At 41.0% G+C, this 25,033-nt stretch overlaps 1 protein-coding gene across 1 annotated transcript in view; it reads left to right on the forward strand.

Annotated features, from left to right (window-relative positions):
- Positions 1–25,033, forward strand: part of LOC120725651 (RNA binding protein fox-1 homolog 3-like) — a 64,303-nt gene that overhangs the window by 28,904 nt on the left and 10,366 nt on the right. The window contains exons 3-9 of the mRNA XM_040018627.1: positions 2,541–2,594; positions 7,602–7,694; positions 9,122–9,182; positions 12,626–12,679; positions 20,684–20,816; positions 22,127–22,166; positions 22,354–22,418. Of these exons, the coding sequence (XP_039874561.1) occupies positions 2,541–2,594; positions 7,602–7,694; positions 9,122–9,182; positions 12,626–12,679; positions 20,684–20,816; positions 22,127–22,166; positions 22,354–22,418 (500 nt within the window). The remainder of the gene's footprint in view (positions 1–2,540; positions 2,595–7,601; positions 7,695–9,121; positions 9,183–12,625; positions 12,680–20,683; positions 20,817–22,126; positions 22,167–22,353; positions 22,419–25,033) is intronic.

Raw genomic sequence — 25,033 nt, forward strand, 5'->3', positions numbered from 1 at the left:
TGACATCATTAAGGTTAAACAGAGTGGTTCAGGTCCTATTTATCACTTTGATGACCCTGTATCTTCCTCAGTCCCTCTCTCATGTAGACTGACAGAAGTTTCATCTTTTTATCTCTTTATTTTCTCACTCTGGGGAGGCCGAGCCAACCATTTTTATGCAGACAACAACCCAAATTTACATGTACTAAAAAGAATTAATGTCAGCTCCCTTAAACCACTGTTGGAGTGTCTAAAGGATAAGCCTGTGTATTCAGGTCCAGTGGTGCCTGTGTCAATCCTCTATTTGACCTGGCTCCTACTGTTAAACCCACAGTAACTCACATTTGTGACTGTGATTTTATACTAGATAAGCAGATACATTCTGTAATTAAGTAAGCGTCTCTTTGCGTCTGGAATACTGGAATGCACTTTATGTTGGCCTTAGCAACTATTTCCTTGCTCGCATGCAATTAGTCCAAAATACTACTGCTGGCCTTTTAAATGGTACTTGCAAACATGAGCACATTGCCTCTCCTAGCCTCCTCCTTGTTTCAGGATCCCTTTTAAGATTTTATTATTTATTTTAAAATCTCTTAATGGATGAGTACCACGCTATATATCTTCCTGACTCCATACGATCCACGGACCAGCTGTTCCTGGCAGTCCCAAAACCTTAACTAAAAAGCAGAGACAGTTGATCTTTTTTAGCTATAGCCCCTAAACGTTGGCGTTACCTTCCTCCCCATGTTAAGACAGCCCCCTTGTGGCCTATTTTTAAAGCACATCTTAGGAACGAGTGGTGTGATCTTACCTTGTATTTATTATTGTTTGTGTTGCTTTGCCTTGTGTTCTTTTGGTGATTTGTACAGCATTTTGTCCACTGTTGTTTTTAAAAAAGTGGTTTAGAATTCTATTGTACTGGATTGGCCCATAAATCAGCCCCAAATACTTTACAGTTCAAATTAATTGCATGTTTTCCTAACTCGCTTTCGTATAACCTAGCCAAGAATAGCTCAAATTACAGTTGTTCCTGCTGTAGATACTGGTGTGTTTACATGTTCAGTGTATTTATATTTTTGACAGTCTCACACTCACCACAGACATCAGTGTGTCGGAGTGTGTAGACTCAGTTCACAGCAATTAGCCAAATAAAATGAAACATGGAGCTAATTAAAACTATTACTTAGATCTAAAGATAACTCACATAGCAGACAGGTCTGACCCGAACCTGGTGTCAAGCCGGCACTCCTGGCTGACTTCTGGCATGGGTAAGTGATATGTCATCCAGATATGGGCCAGGCCTGGCATAGATGACACTGTTTATGTGATGGCATGCCACATCTGGCCTGATTGGAGTTTGGTTTATGTGGCCCAGGCTCATAGCATTCTGACTGACAGGTGTCATGGCAGGGTGTATGTCACCCAGATGTGGGCCAGGTCTGGCAATGATGGCACTATTTATTTTCCTATTTTAGTTAGAAGACCAAAATGCCATGTTGCAATACTATACTACTATGGTAGCCAACATTTCAAATGCAGGTTTGACAGGTTTGTGAGAGTACACTTTATCCAAAACCTAGTGAGGGCTTACTCATGTTCACGACCGGGTAGCTGTAGCTCAGGAGGTAGAGCAGGTCACCGACTGATTGGATGGTTAGTGGTTCGATCCCTGGCTCCTCCAGTCTGCATGTCAAGAGTATGAATGTGTATGAATGTAGTCGTGAAGCACTCATTTAGAGAAAGTGTGTGATATCGTGAATGTGGCATGTTGTATAGAGCACTTTGAGTAATCTGTGAGAGTAGAAAAGTGTTATATAAGAATCAGTCCATTCACTGTTTGAACAGAGTTTCGTCATGTTGCTTTTGCACTATTGTGTTCTGGCACATGTTGTTATTACTTGTTGTTATTGGCTTGATTAGGTACACATTAGGCTGACATCTGGGGCCAGAGCTGAAACTGTTCTGGGCCAGCACAGGGCCAGCAGTGTGTCTGCACCTGGCCTTGTGCTGGCCCATGTGTGGGTCACCACTGGCAAACCAGATGTGGGCCACCAAAGGGCTGTCATTCTTTGCGATATTTGGGCCATGTGTAAGCACATTGTGTGGGCCAGATCCAGGCCATACCAATTTTGCTATGTGGGAAGCTGTAGAAGCCAAATGCATGATTAGGTGAGATCTGGCAGGCAGTTGCAGTAGTGGTATGCATACTAAGAAAACAAATAGCCATGCTGAGATGTTGCTACTCAACTGCCTACTACCTTCCCACAGTGCTCATTTTTCTCGTGTGCAGACATATTCACTCAAACCTCTTTATTACTATGATCAGCCAAACACGTCATTAAACAGCACTAAGAGTGAATGGATAATTTCCTAATGCTATTATTGGTACAGACTACTTCTCTTTTTTTAAAGATGGTTTTAAAATACTTAATTTTCCAGCTGGAGAAAGAAGTAGGGGATTTTCCTAAACATAAATAAAGTATTTCCTGTGTTAGTCTAATTATTTTCTCCGTCTTTCTTTCTCTGTCTTTATGCCCCGCCCACCTTCTTCCCTTCTTCAGCAATTTGGAAAGATTTTAGACGTGGAGATTATTTTTAATGAACGAGGCTCCAAGGTAAGTGCAATGTAATAAAACGTTCATGAACACACCTCAAACAAACATAAAATGTTCCTGCTGATTGTATTTGTCCCGTTTCCTGCGTTTCTCTTGCAGTCCTTCACTTCTCTCATTGTCATCACAGCTCATTCCTGCTGCCTAACAGTAATTACTGTCCTATCAGCGACATGTTCCTCCGGGCGGCTTCGGCACTTTACTTACCTGCCGTACATTTGGACAAACAATGAATCTTTGCTATTTTTTAAGATGACAGTAGGATTCTAGTATTCTTCGTGTCATGGCAGAACTGGACTGGTAATCTTATATACTGCGCATTTGCCCAGTGTGCTGACGCATTTGTTAGCCGATGGGTTAATGTGATTTTTTATTCTTTTCTCGATTTAATTGTATAGACTACAGACCAGTCGCTGCACACTGACCCTAGAAGCACTGGAAGCAACCTATTATTCCATATGTATTCCTAACACTGGATTGTCCAACCCAACCTCCTCCCATACTACCCCTGAGTGCTCGTGCACCTTGTTGAACAGAATCTAATGTACCAGCACCAGTTGTGGAGAAGTGCAGGATCGACAACAGTCCCAATAAGCAAGTGAGGAAGAGACCACTTGAAGCAATTTTTATTCTTAACTCGCTTGATTTGCTGCTAATCACAAACAAGCACAAGCATGGGTTTTGGACTTTTAACTGTATTTTCAAGTTTTACAGCTTTTCCTACTGATAAAACCCTCCCATGACCATTCATACTACACACAGTAATTAAGCAATAAACAATTAACTTGTTGGAACCCAATGCCACCGATAGCGAGGCAAGAGGGAGAACATGTGGTTTAACAGGATGAACTGTTATTCCAATATAGACGTGTGATATCCACAGAAACATCAGAATCTCAGCTAAAAGCCCACAAAACCATGTCAACAACCACCAAACAGCTAAACCAGCAAATGATTAAAGAGCAGGTACAGATTCCACAAGAAGATGTAAACACAAAGCGCGGCAAAACACATATGGACATGCAGTCAGGTGCTGACATTTTACTGATTGTAACTGCAGGTTTCACTGAACCAGCAGCAAAGAAGATCAAAACTACACTTCATCTTTGAGTAACATTGTAATGAATTCATTCTTACTTTTGCTTTCTTCCTTTCCCCTCAATAAATTCCTGAACAGCTCTATCTCTCAGTTTAATTCCCACCAAAAATCTTTATTTTCTGCATTATTTTCTTGCTTAATACACCCCAATCCACTGCTGTGTGCAGTGTTGTCAGTCGCTCTTTTTGTCCCCCAGAAATTACATCTGACAAGAAAGACTCATTTCTGCTATTAAACACCAAAGAAATTTCAACTTTTGCAAATTATGCCAAATTAAAAAACACTTAGCTCTGTCTCTAATAAAAACTCTGTAACTTTGTGCAAAAACAGAAAAGTTTCTGTTGAAATGTCTCTTTTTTTTTACAACTACAAAAAAAATAAAAATAAAAACAAAAAACTGGATAGTTCCGCGTAATGAGCTACCAAAACTTTTTCTGTAATTTTACACATTTATTTTGTACAGTTAAAGTTCAAAGAGTCATGCTGAAGATTTCCTTCTTTGTCATAGCAGATTTTCCTTCATCATGTCGAAAAACTGTTAAATATGTATCTTTTTTTGCACTGACAGAAAGAGATCAAAGGGGGCTAAATGTGACTCACAATGTAAAATGAGTTTGACACCCCTGGTCTAAACCTAAAGGTGGAGCTTCAGGTTCACTTCGGTTTTATTTATATTGCACTTTTTGACAGCAAAAGTTTTCTCAAGGTGCTTGTGATTGCAAGAGAAAGATCCTACACTATTGGAGAGAGAGTCTCAATTATCATAGGAGCACCTATGAGCAAGTACAATTTCAAGTACCATTGATCGGTTTCTCTTGTAGCCAGACTGACACAAAAATTGGAGCTCTGTTGAGCCAAGCATTCCTTTAATGTGGTGTCCCCACCAGGTGGTGATCAGTTGATAGCTCAGTCCCTCTCTTTACCCGAGTGTCCAAAACATATGGCCCCAGATCTGATGATACAATTACAAAACTGACCATTAACCCGCAGCCTAGAGCAGCGGTCCCCAACCTTTTTTGCGCCACGGACCGGTTTATGCCCGACAATATTTTCACGGACCGACCTTTAAGGTGTCATGGATAAATACAACAGAGTAAAACCAGTACCAGTACCGAAAAAAAGAAGATTTATTCATAACACACGTGAAAAGACCCAGGAAAACCGAGTAAACGATAAAAACGATAACAAAATAACGCTGAAAACCAATAAAAACTCTGAAAACCATACATTTCACACCTGAGCCTCAACTCTCGCGGCCTGGTACCAAACGACTCACGGACCGGTACCGGTCCGAGGCCCGGGGGTTGGGGACCGCTGGCCTAGAGTGTCCTGTTGCCACATGTAACCCTCATGCTCAAACATGGTGTTTGTGATGGACAAACTGTGGTTTGTGCAGAAGTAACAAAACACCGCTCAGGTTCAGATCTGGCAGGCCAATTCTCCCAGTCATGTCCCTCCAGGACTTACTGTTATTGCCCACATGAGCTTTGAACTCTCACAGTGGGACAACAGACTCCTCATGTGGAGCCTCCAGCACCCTGCCGAGGGACTCCAAGAAGGACGGGTACTCTGAACCATCATTCGCTGATAAGCACAGACGACCGTCATAACACGTTCCCCAACCCAAAGGTGCAGAGAAATAACCCTCTCTTCCACCAGGAAGATTTGAATTGCTCTTTTCTTCTTCACAAACAAAATTTAAATGTTTCTGAGTTAACTTCACTAATTAGTTCCTCTAATCCATCAACATGTCTTTTAGACCCCAATCCTGCCAGATTGCTCAAAGAAGTCCTGCCGTTACTGGCAGCATTGAAACCTTTACTCAAAAAGCATCTCTAGACCCAGCAGTCTTAGCTAATTATAGGCCAATCTCCAACCTTCCTTTCATATCAAACATCCTTGAAAGAGTAGTTGTCAAACAGCTAACAGATCATCTGCAGAGGAATGATTTATTTGAAGAGTTTCAGTCAGGTTTCAGAGCTCAGCACAGCACAGAAACAGCTTTAGTGAAGGTTACAAATGATCTTCTTATGGCCTCTGACAGTGGACTCATCTCTGTGCTTGTCCTGCTAGACCTCAGTGCAGCGTTCGATACTGTCGACCATAATATCCTATTAGAGTGATTATAGCACACTGTAGGTATTACAGGTACTGTGTCGTGGTGGTTTAAATCATATCTGTTTAATAGACTCCAGTTGATCCAAAATGTTACAGAAAGAATACTGACAGCATATTTCTCCTATACTGATGTATCTTCATTGGCTCACTTATAAATCCAGAATTGAATTTAAAATTCTTCTCATCGCATTGACCTCATAATAACATATCACCCCAACAGAGCACCTCGCTTCAGACTGTGGTTCCAGGAGTGTTTAAAAGTAGAATGGGAGGTAGAGCCTTCAGTTTTCAGTGTCACAGTACTGTGTCTGTGACCCAGTGTTGTGTTTTTTGATTAATTTATATTCTTTGATTTAGTGTTATTCATGGGTTTGGTTCTTATTGTTCTTCGTGTATGTTAGTTTCTAGTCTTTAGCTTTCTGTTACTATGCCTTTCCATGTTGCACGTTTTATGTCCCATCACGCTTGTCTCCATGTGTCCCCAGTCTGTCACGTCTCCATGTCTCAGTGTCACGTCTGCGTCTTTATGCTGTCTCATGTTTCCTGGTTTACTTTGACAGTCTGGCTCCATACTCACTGTTTTCACTTTTGCTTCCCCTCCTTCTCGTTATGTGTGATTACCAGCTGTGCTCTTCACCTGTGTCTCATTCCCTCATTACTCCCTTGTGTATTTAAGCCCTGTGTTTTCCTCTGCCTGTTGTCGCATCATTACCTCACATTGCTGCATGTTTCTCCGTGCTCCTGGTTTCCATTGTTGTTTCTCATCAACTCCTAATCTTTAGTTTCTTTGTTTCTAGTTTTCTAGTTTCCTGGGTTCTTGGTTTCCTAGTTTCTAGGTGTTATGCTTTGTTTCTTGTATTTAGTATTTGAGTTTTTCACAGCGCCATAAAGCTGCCTCCTTTAGTTCATCCCCACGTGTCTCGAGTCCTGCATTTGGGTCCTACATCCTGCCTGCCACAAGACTAAGCATGACATTGAGACCCCTGTTCTGTGATAGCAGCTCGCACTTTGGACATCTTCTCTACTTTTACGATTGGGTTTAAACCTTTCATTTTCGATAAAACTTTAGGTTAGGCCTGGATTAGGTGACCTTGAGCTCTCCTTTAGTTACACTGCAATAGGGCTATGCTGTTAGGGGCATCCTATGATGCATCATTTTACTCACTATGTGCTTACACATCACTCTGAATGTAATCATTAGTTATTATTAATCTCTGGCTCTTTTCCACACCATGTTTTGGTTCTGTCTTTCTCCCCTCACAACCAAGCAGTCATGCCAGATGGCCGCCCCTCCCTGACTCTGGTTCTGCTGGAGGTTTCTTCCTGTACAAAGGGAGTTTTTCCTTCTCACTGCCGCCAAAGCTCTTGCTCATGGGGGGTCGTATGATTGTTGGGGTTTTCTCTGTTTTATCTCTATTTGTGGACACCTCAAGGCAATGGTTGTAGTGATTTAACACTATATAAATAAAACTGAAATGAAGTGAACAGAACTATGCGCACGTACGCGTGTACATACAAACACACACACACAACAACACACGTATATATAATGACATGAACATCTAAGTCCTGTGTTTCCACCTTTCTTCAGTGTGACTCCAGCTGTTTCCCATATTTGTGTGATCAGCGTGACGTCTCTCTGGCTTTTCTGCGTGATTCAGACCTGAAGCTCTCTCATCTGTCCTTTATGTCTTTTTCTTCTCTCTATCTTCCCCTGTTTGTGTCATCATCTTACTTCTGGACGTCCTTCTTTTGTTGCTTGATTTTTCAACCCCACTTCCTGGCCACTGCAGGGTTTTGGGTTTGTAACATTTGAAACCAGTGCAGATGCTGACCATGCACGGGAGAAACTAAATGGTACAATCGTAGAGGGACGAAAAATAGAGGTGCTTCCTGTCTCCCTTTACTCCTTTCCCCCTCTTCTGCTGTTCCCCTTCTCCTCCCCTTGAATCTCTTTCCCTTTTTCGCTTGCCTAATATTTCCTGACATACTCCCCACTTTCCTCACTTACTCCACCCCTTTCTTCTTTTCTTTCATCATTTCCTCCACCTCTCTCCCTGCCTGCTGCACCTTGAACGCTGCATGCTGAACCTGATCCGTAAGTGTGCGTGTGTGAGAAAGACACGATTCAGCACTGTGGTAGTGTTTTTGATACATTTTGCCTCCTCTCACGTATACTTGTGCCTGTGCTATGTGCATGAGATTTGTTTTCTTTGTTTTATGTGTTTGTGTTTTATTTAAGTTAGAAATATGTATTTTACAGTATTTTCCCACTGCTAGTCCTTTGCTCCTTGTTAAAACTATTCTCCGGTAGTTCCTTATCCTTGGCACCTCAAATTTAAGTTTCACAGTCTTTTCACGCTTCATAATTTTCAGTTTTAAAATATTTAAGACTAATGTCTAAACGGGAAGTTCTTCTGCTTTGAAAATACTGACTTGGAAAATCTGTCAGTTAACATCCAGTTTGTCGCAAATACTTGTAACTGATATTCGGGCAGTTGCATGAAGGGTGTACTCTGCTGAGGGCAAGTTCAACTTGTTACGCTCTTAGACAGAAATGGGACCAGGTAAAAATAAATCGCAGATGATATTCAGGCTTTAATCTTGTTACCCGTCATTACAGTTTTTTTCTGAACTAGAAGATACATAATGAAACAGCTAACAACCACAGAATAGTGTAATGTGTATAATGCCAGCACTGAGTCACAAACATCTGTTTTCCTCTTCAGAATCAGTTTTCAGGGCTGAACTTGTCCAGCATTACAGGTTTTGTTGTGTAGAGCAGCCTAATACTGTTGAGACAGTCAGATGCATGTGATCAGTTGACAGGTTAGTGGGGATAGAACAGGGGACTAATTTCCGTATTCATAAGTGCGCTCTTCATTAACGCGAGTTATATCCTTCTAAAGGAATATAAGTCAGATGTTGTTTAGTATTACAAAGCAGTGGAATTAGCAGCATGCAGATCAGCGAAAAAGGAACACTAACATTATTATGGAAACTGCATTTTGAAACATAAATAACCCCAAAATATTTTAAGATATGACATTGAAACAACAATTTGTTTTATAAATTTTTCTCCCTGTTGTATTTTTTCTTTTTCTTTATCTGATGTTGAATGTTATGATTGATTCTTTCAATTAGACTGAGTGCATGTACCCTGACTTGTTGAATTGACAAAATACCAGCATTGCATGGAGAGTGGTTTTATTAGCAGTTATTAATTGCAAGCTCAGTTTTTGCTTTTTTGTGTATGTTTAATTTTGTGTATCTTACACTGTCTTATTATACACCTTTTTTTGTCTGCTGACAGGTGAACAATGCCACCGCCAGAGTAATGACGAACAAAAAGATGGCAAACCCTTACACAAATGGTAAAGTTTCCATTCATGTTTTTACCACTCTCATGTCTTCTTCTCCTTATCATGAGTTCTCTGCATTTTCTTCACTGTTTTTAACAAGAACCTTTTTGAGCTGTTTAAGAGGAGAAGTAAACAATTAGCCTTTCATAGACTAAGCTTGAGTGGAATGAAGGTTAAAAGATACAAATATGCACCAGATTGTGCCTTAATGCCAAATCAATTAACATTTGATTAATGAAACCAATATTTGTCAAGAGGCATTACATTTTGCATTAAACCAAACACAAATAGCAAACTGAAATCTAAGGCAAGTATGGACGGTAAAAAGGTAAAAGAAAAGAGCAGCAAAGAGAAAGGGCCATCAGAGCTGAGAGGAGCGATTTCAAGTAGATGGAGAATGTGGTACACAGCATGATGCTGTGATAGATGACACAGTGAATGGATAAAGGAATAGAGCCAATAAAAAGAGCCCAGGACTCATTCGTAAACAGGGAGAGAAGGGCCTTTAGAGTACATGCTTCTCTCCTCCATCCCTTACACACACTTTTGTGATGATGGAAGGAGAAAGCACTGAAAAGAAAGCAGATAATGGGGGGGAGTGGTCAGACGTGTTAGTACCTCTACAGATACACCACACCTCTGTCCTATTTGTGCAGAGCCATAGAAATGAGCCCTGACATCACACATCTTTATTGGTAGTCTCTTCAGTCTGTCACCTCAAAGTCTTTTGCTATCAAGCCCACTTCACATTTACCATCAATATGTGTGGCTTTGGATCACCATGTGTCGCAGAACACCTCCAGCATGTATGTTGGTGGCGGCGGTGGGGGAGGTGGGGTTTGCACAGTGTTTGTCTAGATCACAGGCGTCAAACTCCAGTGCTCGAGGGCCGGTGTCCTGAAACTTCTCCATGTGTCCCTGTAGCAACACATCTAATTAAATTAGTAGGTCATTTACAAGACTGTATAGACTCTGCATGCTGAGGTGACAGTTCAGCCATTTGATCCATGTTACAGCAGCTCATGACTGAATGAACATAAAAGTACTTTTAGAAGTACATTTTCCAAACACTTAACATTTACTTAAATGTATTTAAATTTACTTGAGTAGGGTTAGGGGTTGGCACTGCAGCATGCCTGACCTACTAATATTATTTGAGGACTGGAGTTTGACACCTTTGCTCTAGAGGACCATCCACTGTTTGTAAAGTCTACAGTTCGATCAGATGCATCAGAGGGGTTACTATCTTATTCAAGGATATTTGGCATGCAGACTGGGGGCAGCCAGGGTTTGAACCAGCAACCTCATCTACTTCCTGTGCTACAATCAGTCACCCTCAATGTCTTTTTTTTAGCAAATTAACTTTGTGTAGAGTAATTACTTTTTCTTTTTTCATTCAGAACATGAAAGAAAGATGACATTTGTGATAAAGAAAAATAAAGAAGAGAAAAATTTACCAAGAGTTAGGGTTACCAAATTAACTGATTGTTTATTACCTTACACCAAATAAAGAATACTTAAAATGCTGCCATCTGGAGGCAGAGTGATAATGTTTATGACAGTCCAGATAAGAAAGTTCACTATACAATCATCCATCCATTTTCTACTCCATGTTTGGATCACAGGGACAGCAAACAGGGAAGTCCATCTCCCTCTCACCAACTACCTCCTCCAGCTCAAATGGGAAGCTGCTGATTCCAAAGCCAGCGAGAGTTATGGTAGTCCCAGTAGTACATGGCACTTAGGAGGTGCCGAGGAAGATTGTCTGGTCAGATCCCCAAACAGCTGTACTGTTTAAGTCCCTCCAAAATGACTGAACTCATCACACTCTTGCTAAGAAAGAGCTCAGGCACTCTGCAGAGAAAATTAATTTTCTCCACTTTGATCTGAAATCTAATTTTTTCGGCCTCTGTCCAAAGCTGTCGTGGTCCGTGGATCACTGACTCAGATTTTTGAGTTTTTGGGATGTTTTAGGGTTTTTGTAGTGCTCCTGTTCTATTGGTTTGTTTTATGTTTGAGCTCCACAGACTTCGGTTCATGGTCTTTATTCCTGGTGCCTCTCAGTTGTATTATCCATTTACCTGCTGTGTATACAGTATGTTGTCTGAGTCTTCCTTTGCTCTCCCTCTTGTATCCCTGTGTCCTCCAAGTTTTCCCTCAGAGTTTCCACGTTTTTCTTGTTCCAAGTTCCAAGTTTCTTCCTTTTCTGAGTATTTGTATTTTGTATTTCTTTTAGAGTTTCTAAATAACAATAAAGCTGTCTCTCTAAGTTAGTCTGTTGTCTCGGAGTCCTGCAATTGGGTCCTACAGTGCCTGCCACACAGCTGAACAGCTTGTAGTCATTGTTGGCAGTTGGAATGTAGCTTGACCAGTAAATCAGCAGCTTCACTTTCATGCTCAGCTTTCTCTTCTCCACTACAGACCAATGCAGTGGCTTCAGGTGTGGCCACAATCAGTCTGTCGATCTCCCGCACCCCTTTCCCCTCCCTCATGAAAGAAATGCAAAATACTTAAACTCCACTTGGGGTATTGGCTCCTCTCTGGCCTGGAGTGATGCCTCCGCTCAGACACTCAGCTATGAAGCACTCAGGTGTGAGAGCAGAGAGGCCTCCACCTGGAGAAGGGAACAGAACTTCAGTTCTGGCAGAGTGTTCGCAGAAAGGATTTAACTTATTGCTTGCAATCCGAACGAAACTCTGTGATTGGAAAAAGACTGAATAGTTCATATCAACGGAAATAGACTGCTTCTTAAATAGTGCTTTTCTAGTCTGCATTAGCACTTTATACAACTTGCCTCATTCACCGAAGCACTTTTTATTTCTATGGAAGTGCATTCTAGCTAACAGTCACACTCCAGTGGATACAAAGAACACCTTGAGGTTAGTACCAGGGATTGAACCACCAACTTTCCACCTAACAGACAACCTGCTCTACCCCCTGTGCTACAGCCAGGTTCCTTCTATGCAGTACTGCTGTTCACATGTTTGACCTCATCACCATCCCAGGACTGCCCACTAATCACTGCCGCCACACATTCTTATTTGTCTTTGGTAAACAAAAGGCTAGGACACACACATAAACATACGCATCACCACCACACAAGATGAGTGCAATATTTCACAACACATTTGTATAAACGTTGCACATCTGCATAGTTGGTTTGTTTAGATTTGTTTTTATTGTCAGCAATTATTTGTTTTTTATTGTTTTTTTATTCTAAATTCTGCGACCAGAGAGTTGCTTCTAATTTTGTTGAACATCCGATGTTTAATGACAATTAAAGGGTTGTGATTCTGTTTCTAATTAATGATGCATTTGCACTTACAAAAGATAAGAGCAAAGTGATTCAAAGGAAAAGGTTTGTTATATAGCCACAGAGAGGTGCAGCTTCATGCAGCAATGCTAACGTTTATCCTGTGTGTGCGGTTTTTCTTGCATGTGTGTCTCCTGTGCAGGCTGGAAGCTGAATCCAATGGTTGGAGCTGTATATGGTCCTGAATTTTATGCAGGTAAAAGAAAAAAAATCATACAGAGATCAAGCATATATAGCACCAGCCACCCTTTTTTAATGTACTTCCTTATGTGTTTTTTTTAATGAATGCTATATGTGACCATCTACCTTGTCCGCTAAATCCAATCTAAAGAGAATACAAAGTTTTGTTTCCATATATGCATACCTAGCTGCATTCACTTAGTGTTGGTTTGGGTGTGTTTTGTATCTTGCATGTGCAATCTGGTGTGTGTATGTGTGCACCTGTGTTTCACACTTCCTTTAATTTTGGCTAGCAGCGTGTTGTTTTTGATTCAGATACACAACCGGTCAAACGTTTTAGAACACCGCAGTTTTTCCATTTATTGTATAAAGGTAGTGATGTGGTTTCTGCAAAGAAAGTCAAAGGGTCAGTGAGTACAGTTCCCTTCACCATCAAGCACACTGAGGTCTGCAGACCCAAAGACACGACTGAATCAGAGGACAAGTTTCTGAGAGTTAACAGCTTGTGTGATGGCGGCTCACGGGACAACAGCTTCAAGCAGTTTAATAGTGGTCGTAGTGAGCAAGTCTCAGTTTCAGCTGTGAAGAGAAAACTTCAGGTTTGACAGGACGAGCTGCACCAAGAAAGCCATCTCTAAAACGTCAGAATAAGACAAAGAGGCTTGTCTGGGCCATGAAACACCACCAATGGACTACTGAAGACTGGAAGAAGGTTTTATGGATCTCCAAAAGTTGGTTCTGTTCCTCTGGACGTAGCGTTTTGTGGCAGAAACGTTTCATCACTCATCCAGGTGACGTCTTCAGTCTCAGCTGACTGCAGGTTTCAATCTTATAAACAGTGCATGTGCATAATGACTGAAACCAGCCCACTGAAGGAACAATGGGCTGGGAGGTCAGTTCCTTAATCTTAATTATGCAACTTCTCATGACCATTGATCAACAACCACTGATCAATGGCCATGAGTCCCATTCACAGAGAGTTGGGGAATGGCTGCAATCACAGCATTGTAAGGTGGTGACAGATGTACCCTCAGGGCCCCTGGGAATAGAATAAAATAGAATAGAATAGAATAGTTTTATTATTATCCATGTACAGCAAAATTGGAGGTGCTCCTCACTGTGTGTGTTTCCTACGGCTGCAACTATCGATAAATTTAGTAACTATTGAGTGTTCTATTAATTTTTTGATTGAGAAATCAGATGAGAAATTATTATTAACGAGAATAATAAATATTCAAAACAGAAAAAAAACGCAGGTCTTTACAGTAGATCACAGCAGATGGCCCCGCCCCTCCCTGAGCCTGGTTCTGCTGGAGGTTTCTTCCTGTTAAAAGAGAGTTTTTCCTTCCCACTGTCGCCAAAGTGCTGCTCATAGGGGGTCATATGATTGTTGGGTTTTTCTCTGTATTATTGTAGGGTCTGCTGTCCAATATAAAGCGCCTTGAGGCGACTGTTGTTGTGATTTGGTGCTGTATAAATAAAAATTGAATAGAAATACATTTTCTTTCACTTTACATGATGTGACCATCACGGTAACGGCTCCACCTCTTTTCTTTGAAAAAACTTGTGGCCACATGAGCTTAATATTGGCATGCTTTTTATTCATAGTTGTGTTTCTATTGCAAGTCTGTTGTCAGTTGCAAATGTGAGAGAAATTCTCGAATTTACGTGGTGAACACTCGGCACTACAGAGCCGTGTGTAAAAAGGAAGCATCACAGCAAAAAAATGTGGGATTTTTTATAATCGAGTTTTTCAGGATACATGATGAATCATTGCAGCCCTAGTGTTTATGCAGAGATTGCTCTGCAGATCTGCACTCGTTTTTTAAGTCTAAATTGATCTTTGTGTAAAATGCATTCATCAACAGAACACATTTGCATTTTGTTCTGCTAAATAAATTTAGAGAAAGACCACCTCCCAACTCTGTCTGTTCAGAGGCAATGGGACAACGAAGGGCAGGAGAGGGGAGTTTAAATGCTGCCGGTCAGGAAGCAAAGAGGATGGTCACTGAAAAGGTTCATGGATGTAGTGAAGGGGGGCATGCATGCTTGGACTAGAGTGAGGTAGAGATGAAGGCAGATGACGCTGCTACCACAGCCCCTAGTTGAAGCAGCTATAAGCAGAAGAAGGACAAAAAGATCAGATCTCCTCTAATAACAATTACAGGATATTTTTTATATTTATTTTTTTTCAGTGAGAATTTCCAGGACTGAAAAAATGAAACCATCAAGGAAATGTCCAAATTTGCAGTTCATCTACCTGGTAAAGAGCTATAGACTAAATGCACAAGTGATAAAAATAACAACCTGGTAAAACAACAACAATAATAATGAAAATAATAAGTATTTTGAGTTAACAGCTGTCTAACAGGTATGTTAGGTAGGTTTTAGTTCTGAAGTGGATCCAGGCTGAATTCAGAATGGGAGAACGCAGCACATGTGTAGAGAATCGAAACTATCACTGGGGGAAGCAAAATTCAAAGCAAGACACAAGAGACGACTGTCAAAGTAAAACAGGAAATGACCCAGAAGATACCTACGAACTGCAAAGACCACAAAGTCACAAAAGATGTCAAAAAGGGAAGTCTGGGAAAAGAAAGAATAACCTCAAGAGAAAAACAATAACGCTGGGAAATACAAAACTAGCAGTCTGTGCTCGAATAATCATGACATAGAGGGAGGAGCCCAAAACTCAACGAAACCAGAGTGAAGCTTAATTCTATTCTACTGCAAACATGGACACAGATCCAACACCTTCTGTCCTCTTATACTTCTTTGAAGTCTCCCTCCTGGGTGCATAGTTGGTGAAGTGAAATTTAAATCTTCTGTTGACAAATCTACAAATCTAATAACACAGAGACAGGCACTCAAACATCTTTATATCATAAGATAAAGAAACTACAACAACAGAGAGAAAACCCCAACAATCGAACGACCTCCTGTGAGCAAGCATGGGAAGAACCTCCAGCAGAACCAGGCTCTAGGAGGTGCAGCCATCTGCTGTGAAACAGAAAGCATTTAATAATAAACATGGACCAACATTATGAAGCAACGCCTGAGACCAGGAGGATGCTTTTACAACTCATACATTTATTTACTATTTAGGCTTAAAATAAAGGGCTGCAGACAGGTGTCCGCACATTTGACTAGAACAGGTGTGTCAAACACAAGGCCTGGGGCCCAGAATCGGCCCAGCAAAGACGTTTTAAGTGAATTTTACAGCATTTCCTGTTGATAAAGACCTCCACCATTGCATGTATTACATATCACATCATTAAATAAAGACTAAACAACAGCAATGGTCTAACATAGTGTAAAAATGGAAACATTCCTATCTGCCACAGAAGCTTCTAGTTTTTTTACAGATATAGGGGGGGAAGGACTTTTAATGGGGAGTGAACTACCAGAACGTTTTCTGTAATTCTATATTTATTTATTTGTGTTGACAGATTTCCTGCATTTACTACAGGAGCATATTTTCCTTAAACTGAATTAAATCTTTACACTAAAGTGGGCTGTATGTGGCCCACAATGTAAATGACTTTGACATCACTGCTCTATAATACTTTGGCATACAGAAGAGCAGAGACAAACATGTGTACCAGTCGTGTTTGTATACCCTGTGTATGTTAGTAAGTCAAGATAATTCACAGCCAACAGTCGTTTTGAATCTCCATATAATCTGCATATTACACCACCCCTTTTTCTCTATATAAGGAAACATGTTTTCCTCCAGGTGAAGCACAGAGAGTGTTGACTATGTTGCAAGAGAGAAGCTGCACCTTTAAGACAAGAAATAAGGAGAAAGTCTGACTAGAGAATTAAATAATAGCCTGCAGTCCAAAGAAGAGGCTGAAATAATGGAAATGCTAAATATGATGTCCCAGAGACACTCACTGTGGCTCCATGTAGCCTTATCTGTCAGCCCCACATGAAAAACACACTGCAATGAGAAAAAAAGTAGACGTTTCTTCAACATAGATGCAAACACTCTTAGTGACGACATCCAGCAATGACAGAACGTTTAAATTGATAAAATTAGGTCGGTGGACGCAGAGCACCAGTCTGTCACGGTGAAGAGAGAACTGAGCGTAACAGCAAGGTTTTCGGTGTCTCTCAGATAAGCTGGAGGATGTTACTGCAGCCAAAGAGAAGTGGTTAAAAGAGAAGCTTTTCAAAAACTGCTCCCAGAGAGCTCTGACACCAAATCTAAAAACAGGCCAGTTCCTAAAAGGAGCTCTACTTCAGTTTCTTGAAGACTAACTGAAACCGACCTCACGGCCCTTTGTTAGTCAGTGGTGCCAGTTTCAGTCATGATGCAAAGATACTGTTTATATAAGGTTGTGTTAGGCCTTTTCCAACATGACTGCACACAAAACATCCATAGAGACATGGATGATCAAGTTTAGTATGGAAGAACTTGACTGACCCAGACAACCTAATAGACCTTTGGCATGAAGGTTGCCAGGCCGTCTTCTCCACCGTCACTGTCTGACCTCAGAAATGCGCTTCTGGAAAAATGATTAGAAATTCCCATAAACAGTCTCGACTCTTTTCATAGAAGAGTTGAAGCTGTCATAGCTCCAGAGGGTGGTCCACATCATAGCAAACCCTGTGGCTTATGAATGGGATCTCACTTAAGTTCATATGTGTGTGAGGGATACAACATGAATGCCTAGAAGAAATGAAACCACAGAACACAGAAGAATTACAGAAAGCATTAACCCCGTTTAAAAGCAAAACGGTCCCTCCTACGGATGCACACCACGAGGTTTGAATTCAGCTTTACTGCACACCACCTTACCTGGTTCAAGACTATATTTGTCTACCTGTTGGGTAACATTTGTGACTAAGTTAAGATACTTGCATTAATGTTATGTACAGTAACTTACCAGATTACTTTGAGAAAAAGTTTATGGCTCTCCATATAAATTCAGTTTAGAGAGAGAAACTCTAAGTACTCTTGTCTCAGCCGTGAATTGTTCCACCTTTGGCCCAAAAAGTTAGAAAAGACTCTCCAACTTTATGTATTTATGCTTGTTTCAGTTAGATATATCATGGACTATATACTGTATGAAGGGTTGTCATAGTGGCAGCCATAAATGCATCCCGTGTGTTTGCACTGACATCTTGTGGTCTCACAGATAAATGATGGAATATGCTGAAGGGTCTGTGTGTGCTTAAGTCTGCTGGACTACACACACTGCTTTTATTTATTAATTTTAATAACATTTGTCCCACATGTCCAATCCTTTACCTTTTTATAAAAAAAACAATCACTTTGTGCTTTAGTTGATAGATTCTGCAGATGTTCTTGTAATACATTAAAAATAAAACTAAAGGCAAAAGGGGAACTAATATTAAAGGGAAAGTGGGAATTACAGAATTGTCACTTCCTCGGCCCTTTCCCTTTCCTAACACATATTTTAGCACTTTTTAAAAGAGAATCCCCAAAACAGACATCCTCTCAATCTTGAACTCCTTCACATTTGTAATCTAAGGAGCTTGGAAAGAAAAGCATCAGGAGAGTCTTCTCCAAGCACAACATCTCAGTGCACTTCAGACCTAGCTACACCCTCGGATAAAAAGACAAAACTCTCAAACACAAACTTAGCAACAAAGCGCATGTGGTGCAGTGCACTGACGAGTGCTTAGACCTCCACATTGGAGAAACCAAACAGCCAGTCCATAAACACATGGCACAACATAGAAGAGCCACCTCATCAGGACAAGACTTGGCTGTATATCTGCATCTAAAGGTGGTTTGAAAATGGAGTGAAAGAAGCATCTATATCCACTGTGAACGACCATCTTTGTACTGAGGCGGGGCTTACGACATCAAATATCTACCACCTAAAATGCAGTTCTTAAAAGCTCTTCAACCTCCACTCATATCTTGCATCATCTGCTGTGATTGGTTGGGTGGGAGAAGGAAGACAGGATAAAGACATGCTGTGGAAGAGAGACAGAGATTAATAACAGATATGATTCAATGCAGAGAGGTCTGTTAACACATAGTGAGTGAGAAAGGTGACTGGAAAGGAAAAACTCAATGCATCATGGGAATCCCCCGGCAGCCTACGTCTATTGCAGCATAACTAAGGGAGGATTCAGGGTCACCTGGTCCAGCCCTAACTATATGCTTTAGCAAAAAGGAAAGTTTGAAGCCTAATCTTGAAAGTAGAGATAGTGTCTGTCTCCTGAATCCAAACTGGAAGCTGGTTCCACAGAAGAGGGGCCTGAAAACTGAAGGCTCTGCCTCCCATTCTACTTTTAAATACTCTAGGAACAACAAGTAGGCCTGCAGAGCGAGAGCGAAGTGCTCTAATAGGGTGATATGGTACTACAAGGTCATTAAGATAAGATGGGGCCTGATTATTTAAGACCTTGTATGTGAGGAGCAGGATTTTGAATTCTGGATTTAACAGGAAGCCAAAACAGGAGAAATCTGCTCTCTCTTTCTAGTCCCTGTCAGGACTCTTGCTGCAGCATTTTGGATTAGCTGAAGGCTTTTCAGGGAGTTTTTAGGACATCCTGATAATAATGAATTACAGTAGTCCAGCCTGGAAGTAATAAATGCATGAACTAGTTTTTCAGCGTCACTCTGAGACAGGATATTTCTAACTTTAGAGATGTTGCACAAATGGAAGAAAGCAGTCTTACATATTTGTTTAATATGTGCGTTGAAAGACATATCCTGGTCAGAAATGACTCCAAGGTTCCTCACAGCGTTACTGGAGGCCAAGGTAATGCCATCCAGAGGAAGAATCTGGTTAAGAACTGCATTTCTAGTATTTTTAGAGCCGAGTACAATAACCTCAGTTTTAAGTAACGCTTTATCTTCTGCCACCTTAAAGGCCTGTGGTATGTAGGCAATTAAAAGGGACTGAATGTTTAAGATTGAAGCAGATCTCTTCGTAGGAATGGGGTCTAAAAGTCACGTTGATGGTTTGGAGGAAGTAATTGGTGAAGTTAACTCAGAAAGATCAATTGGAGAAAAAGAGTTAAATAAATAAAGTGGTAGTGAAGCAGCTGTATATAATGTTACATTTCTCCTTTTCTCCTTGCAGTGTGAGCGCTCCTCACAAACACACATCTGCAGATGATCAGCCAGCTGTTTTACATCTACTCTAACCAGAGAATTTTCCAGCTAAAAGGAAGGTTGGCTTGTCGTGCATAGTCCACTAGCAGATATAAAGTAAAGCATTAATAAATCGTAGGACTTCTCGGAACAGTGTCTGAGAAATAAGGTCTGATGGACACAGAGAGGGTCAAAGTAAATATCAAAAGTACTAAAACTAGCTTTATGTAATGATACATCTTTGAGATTCTTATAAGTAAAGTTTTCTCTAATGGTTAAAACTTCATTTTTTTAAGTAGTTCAGAAAGTCTTTACTACTTAAGGTTAAAGGAATACTTGGTTAAACCGACCTCTATGTCTTTGTTCTTATTTTCTCCAGTTAAGGCTGAATAGTAAGATGCGTTAGCTTTATGAAAAGCTTTTTATAGAACAGCAAACTCTTTCTCTAGGCTAAATAAACATCTTTTAAATTAGTGAGATTCAATTTCCTCTTTAAGTTCTGTGTTTGTGAGCTTTACCGGGGACACAAGCACTTCTGATTTCTTGCTTTCTTCTGCAGAGGAGCCAAAGTCCAGGGTCGTACACAGTGAGGAAGCAAAACTATTATAGAGATATTCAACCTTTCTGGAAGTAGATTAGTAGCTGCTCTGTACTGTGTTGGCACGTGACATTGAAGAAATTAACAGCAGAGGAATTACACCCTTAAAATCCGTTACAGCACTTTTCCAAAAGACATCTTCAGTAATGACATTTATTCCTCACTGTGTACCCCTTTATGCTAAATTTAAATGTTATTGATCCGACAAAAGAAGGTTTTCAGGGAATACTGTAAGATGTTCAAATTGTATGCCATATTTCAGATCAAGATCCAGGATGTAATAAAGTGGTTGTGTGTTCAGTGAAGCCGACTGAGTCTATGATTTTATGTATCTTTGTCAGTGGCAGGTTTTCCATACCCCAGTGCAGGAGCAGCTGTTGCCTATAGAGGGGCTCATTTGAGAGGCAGGGGCCGTGCCATCTACAACACGTTCCGTGCTGCACCTCCGCCTCCACCTATCCCCACCTATGGAACGTGAGTTTTTGCTAACATACAAAGACATTGATGTGATAACAGGGAGTGGCAAACAAAGACACCTTCTAATATAAATCAGGAAATTGCTAGACTGTTTTTGTGTGTGTTTCAGGACATGAAGGCACTTAAAAGAAAAATGTTTTACACAGAATAAATTAATAGTGTAAAATAAAGGAGTCATAAGAAGAAATAAAGGTCAAGAAGGCAGCAGGAGAGGAATGGTGCAGGCTGGTCATATCCACTGAATAAATAATTTAACCTGTGTGGTACATGCACTGCTCCAAAAATTGTAGTTTTAATCAGAGTCAGTTCTAGGATATTGATGTGGTCAGTTAAGGACCAGTGTGGGTTGTTAATCCCCAAACAGGAGTGGTTTTACAGGTGCAGGCCCTCGATATTTGTTCCTTTCTCATCGTTTCTGTTTTTTACTAGTTTGTATTTGGCTCGGTCAGTGTCGATACTGGGAGCATAAGGCGATACCTGGACCATGTAGAGGTTCTACAGGTAATCCACTCCTTCAGGATGACACATGGTGTCCATGGTGGCCAGAAGGTTTGCTGTGTGTGGCCCGGTTTGCTATCCTTGGCATCTCTGTGGGGGGTGGTATGCTATGTTGGGGTGGGTACCTATGTTGTTTGCTATGTTGAGGTAAGGGGACTCTTCTTCATGTGTTGATCTAGAGAGATCCTGCCAGTTCTTTCCAAGTTGGCTCTCTGGCTCCTTTTTTCCTTCTTTTCTCTTTTCCATGCATCGTGCTGGCTGCTGCGGTCCTGGGGTGTCCTCCCTGCCTTCAGGTTGGCACCTTTTGCAGCTGGTCCTCTTGCGCCTTAAGGGGTGGGCCAAGGTGCCTGGGTTGTGCTGCATTCTGGGCCCTTCTCTCTGGGTGCCCTTACTACATCTGTGGGGCCAGGATGTGTTGATTGTGCTGCACTGCACAATGTCTTAAAGACATAAAGACCTGGATGGTCTTTATGTAAGACTGCTTTCTTCCATTTGTGCAACATCTCTAAAGTTAGAAATATCCTATCCTATCCTCTTTGTAAGCCCATGCCACCAAAATGAGGCTGTGTAGAGCCCAACAGGCGGTCGTGTCCTGTACGGTCATCCTAATGAAGTCCTTGCGAGTATTGTTTGCTCGAGGAGAATATCAGGAAATTTAATTACCTTTAATGTCAGTTTACCAGATTTTGTCAGATCATCTATGATGTCATTTAGTTAGGACATTTTTCAGTATGAAAACCCGTCACCTGTCAGTTCTGTATATTTCAATGTTAAATATATGCTTAATATTTGATATTCTATGTCAACAGTGTGGTCTACCAGGATGGATTTTATGGGGCAGAAATATATGTAAGTCAAAGCCCAATGATATGCATTTATATTTCATTTCTGTGTAGTTGCAAGATTGATTTTTAAGCATTTCTTCTAATAATGACCAACTGGCCAAGACAGTCGTCTGGATTTGATGTTGAATTTTGAAGATAATCTTTTCTAATCTGTAATGAGAGCGGTTTGAAATTGTTCTGTTTCTCTTCAGGGAGGATATGCAGCCTACAGATATGCACAGCCAGCTGGTACTGCTGCAGCTGCTTATAGTGACAGGTACGATATTTTCTCTTCCATTTCTGAAGCCTTCTTGAAGAAACGTTGGCACAGAACAAAACTGGTCGCATCATCTTATCCTGTTTCTTATTTCATCTGGTATGCTCATATGAAAAAGAACATTTTCATACAATTCTATGGAGCCCTGTGAAAAACTAATCATAGTCCATGTTTCTTCTTCCATGGTTTGCCTTTATCTCTCTTTTACAACATTGCTTGCAAGCACAGATTTCTTAAGGTCCTGCCAGAGCAAACACCAAATGGTCCAAGGTCTGGACTTGGACTGGCTTTTGGCTCACAATTTTCAAGACTTTCTGAAATCTCATATACCGTGCTTATTTGTTTATTATTGTGGGATCTTTACCTACAACATAAAGTGTGTCTCGGGAACTGTTGTTGTGATTTGGCAATGTATAAATAAAACTGAATTGAACTGAAAATTAGATTACTCCTAATGTCTTACAGTTCAGGATGCTGTGTTTTTTTCTCAGGTTTGATGATTCCTGTACAACGTGACTAGTGTTGTTTAATAATGAGGGTTTCCATACCTGTTCGACGCGAATAGTGCACTGTGCATGCAGAAGGGAATGTCTATCACAGGACCGGGTTCCCAGCCCTGGAGTCGTGCTGCTTGCACGTAATGTCGCCACAGTCATACACAGTAAAAGCTTATAAGCAACCATAAACCCAGCGTCTTTACTGAACATCAAACATAATGTCAGAAGTTGTGATTTGGTCATGTGCTAAAAAGCTGCCAACAAAGCGGTAAGCTAAACGTTTTCTCAGCCCTTTAAAGACATAGCAAGCAAGCAGCTAGCGTTGTTCAGCTATAGCAAAGGCTATTAAACATCAAAGACCATGTGGAAGGATTCTGTAGACCAGAATCATTGATGTTTAATGGAAACATTGCCAAGAAGTCGCCCGTGTACGAGCAAGAATACGATATATTCATGGCAGCATAACTAGTGACAGCATGAGAAAGCAACTACTGCATGACAGTGACTTAACCTTAAGCAAAGCAATCGAAATGAGCTAAATATTCGAACAGACTGATCAACATACAAAAGCTCCAGCAGCCCCAAAACAAACGACAGCAAAGGTGGATAGTTTCATCACAAAATAAGTGCAACACAATCAGAACAGAGTCCTGCACATGCAATAACTAACTGCAACAACTGTGGAGGTGGCGTTGAGATGCAAGCGCCCAGCAGTGATGAGGAAATGTTCTTTGTGAATGGGGTCAATATAGACATTGGGAATCCCTGTTTTCTGCATAGGAATGACATATTCACCACTGTGCATATCAATGGAAAACCAATAGAGCTGCCGTCAAATGTAATGTCATGCCCGCCGACTGAAACAAAACAGAAGACTCAGAAAACCAAATTGGTGGCATATGGAGGTGAGGAAACAGCTGGCACAGCTACACTTAGACCCACTATGCAGGAAAGGAATACCCGCTGTAATTCTTTGTAGTGAAATGAGTCAACGACATAATCATTGGTGGAAGAGATATGAAAGCATGAACAGTATCTCAGAAAGGAACTCGAGCATGCGAGGGAAGTCCAACTGAGACTGAACGCCCTGAAGTCCAAATTCCAACTTGAGGAAGTCTGTTATGTTGGACATGTATTCACAAGCAAGGGCCTCAAGCCTGATCCAGCTAAGACCAAAGCAATTAATGAGATTTTCATACCAGAAAATGTCACAGCCCTCCAGTGCTTCTTGGGGATGATCAACTTTTTAGGAAAGTTCATTTCCAGAGTGACCTCTCAGCCCCATTTCATGAGCTAACACACAAAGACATTCAGTGGTGCTGGCTAAAGTAGCATCAAGATGCATTCAATGCTTTAACAAAGAGCCAGTCCAGCCACTCTCAGCTACTATGATGTGCAGAAACCCACCACACTTACGTGTGATGCCTCACAGTACCGGCTTGGAGCTGTGTGCCTTCAGGAAGGTGCTCCGATCGCCTGCTCCTCTTGTACACAGCCTGAGATCCATGGATCAAGAAAGAGCTTCTTCCTGTTGTCTTTGCATGTTCCAAATTCAATGATTATATCTGTGGAAAGCAGATCCAAATCAAAACTTATCATCAACCATTAGTCAAAATATTCTAAATAAAACGATGGTTTCTACAGCCGACCTTTACATGGAGGAAATGGAAACTAAAGCTCTTGGCTTTGTCCAAAGGATAACACGCAGCCACTGGTACAGATATGTGGATGCCACCTTAGTCTGAATCAAAACCTTTCACCAAACATGTTAGCTCAGTGGATAGAAACATACAGTTCACCAAGGAAGATACAAAGGATAAAAGTTTGCTGTTTCTGGACTGTGCTGTGGGCACTGAGGATGGAAACCTCAGCACTGAAGTTTACTGGAAACCCATACACAGACCAGTACCTGTTGTTTGACTCCCACCACCATCTGGAACACAGATGCGGGGGGATCAAGGCCCTTGTTGTGGAAATTTTAACACTAACCTGCAACATACCCATGTTGGGGGGTTACCTTCAGCCCCATCCTTAAAAACTTCTCCCTCACAGAGAGAATTATGAACTTCAACTTCTGGCTCTCGGCGAAGACGGTCGCACTTTTCTGCTCTCCCTTCC

This window comes from Simochromis diagramma, unplaced genomic scaffold (genome assembly GCF_900408965.1).
Source record: "Simochromis diagramma unplaced genomic scaffold, fSimDia1.1 OVJJ01000699.1, whole genome shotgun sequence".
Taxonomy (NCBI): Eukaryota; Metazoa; Chordata; class Actinopteri; order Cichliformes; family Cichlidae; genus Simochromis; species Simochromis diagramma.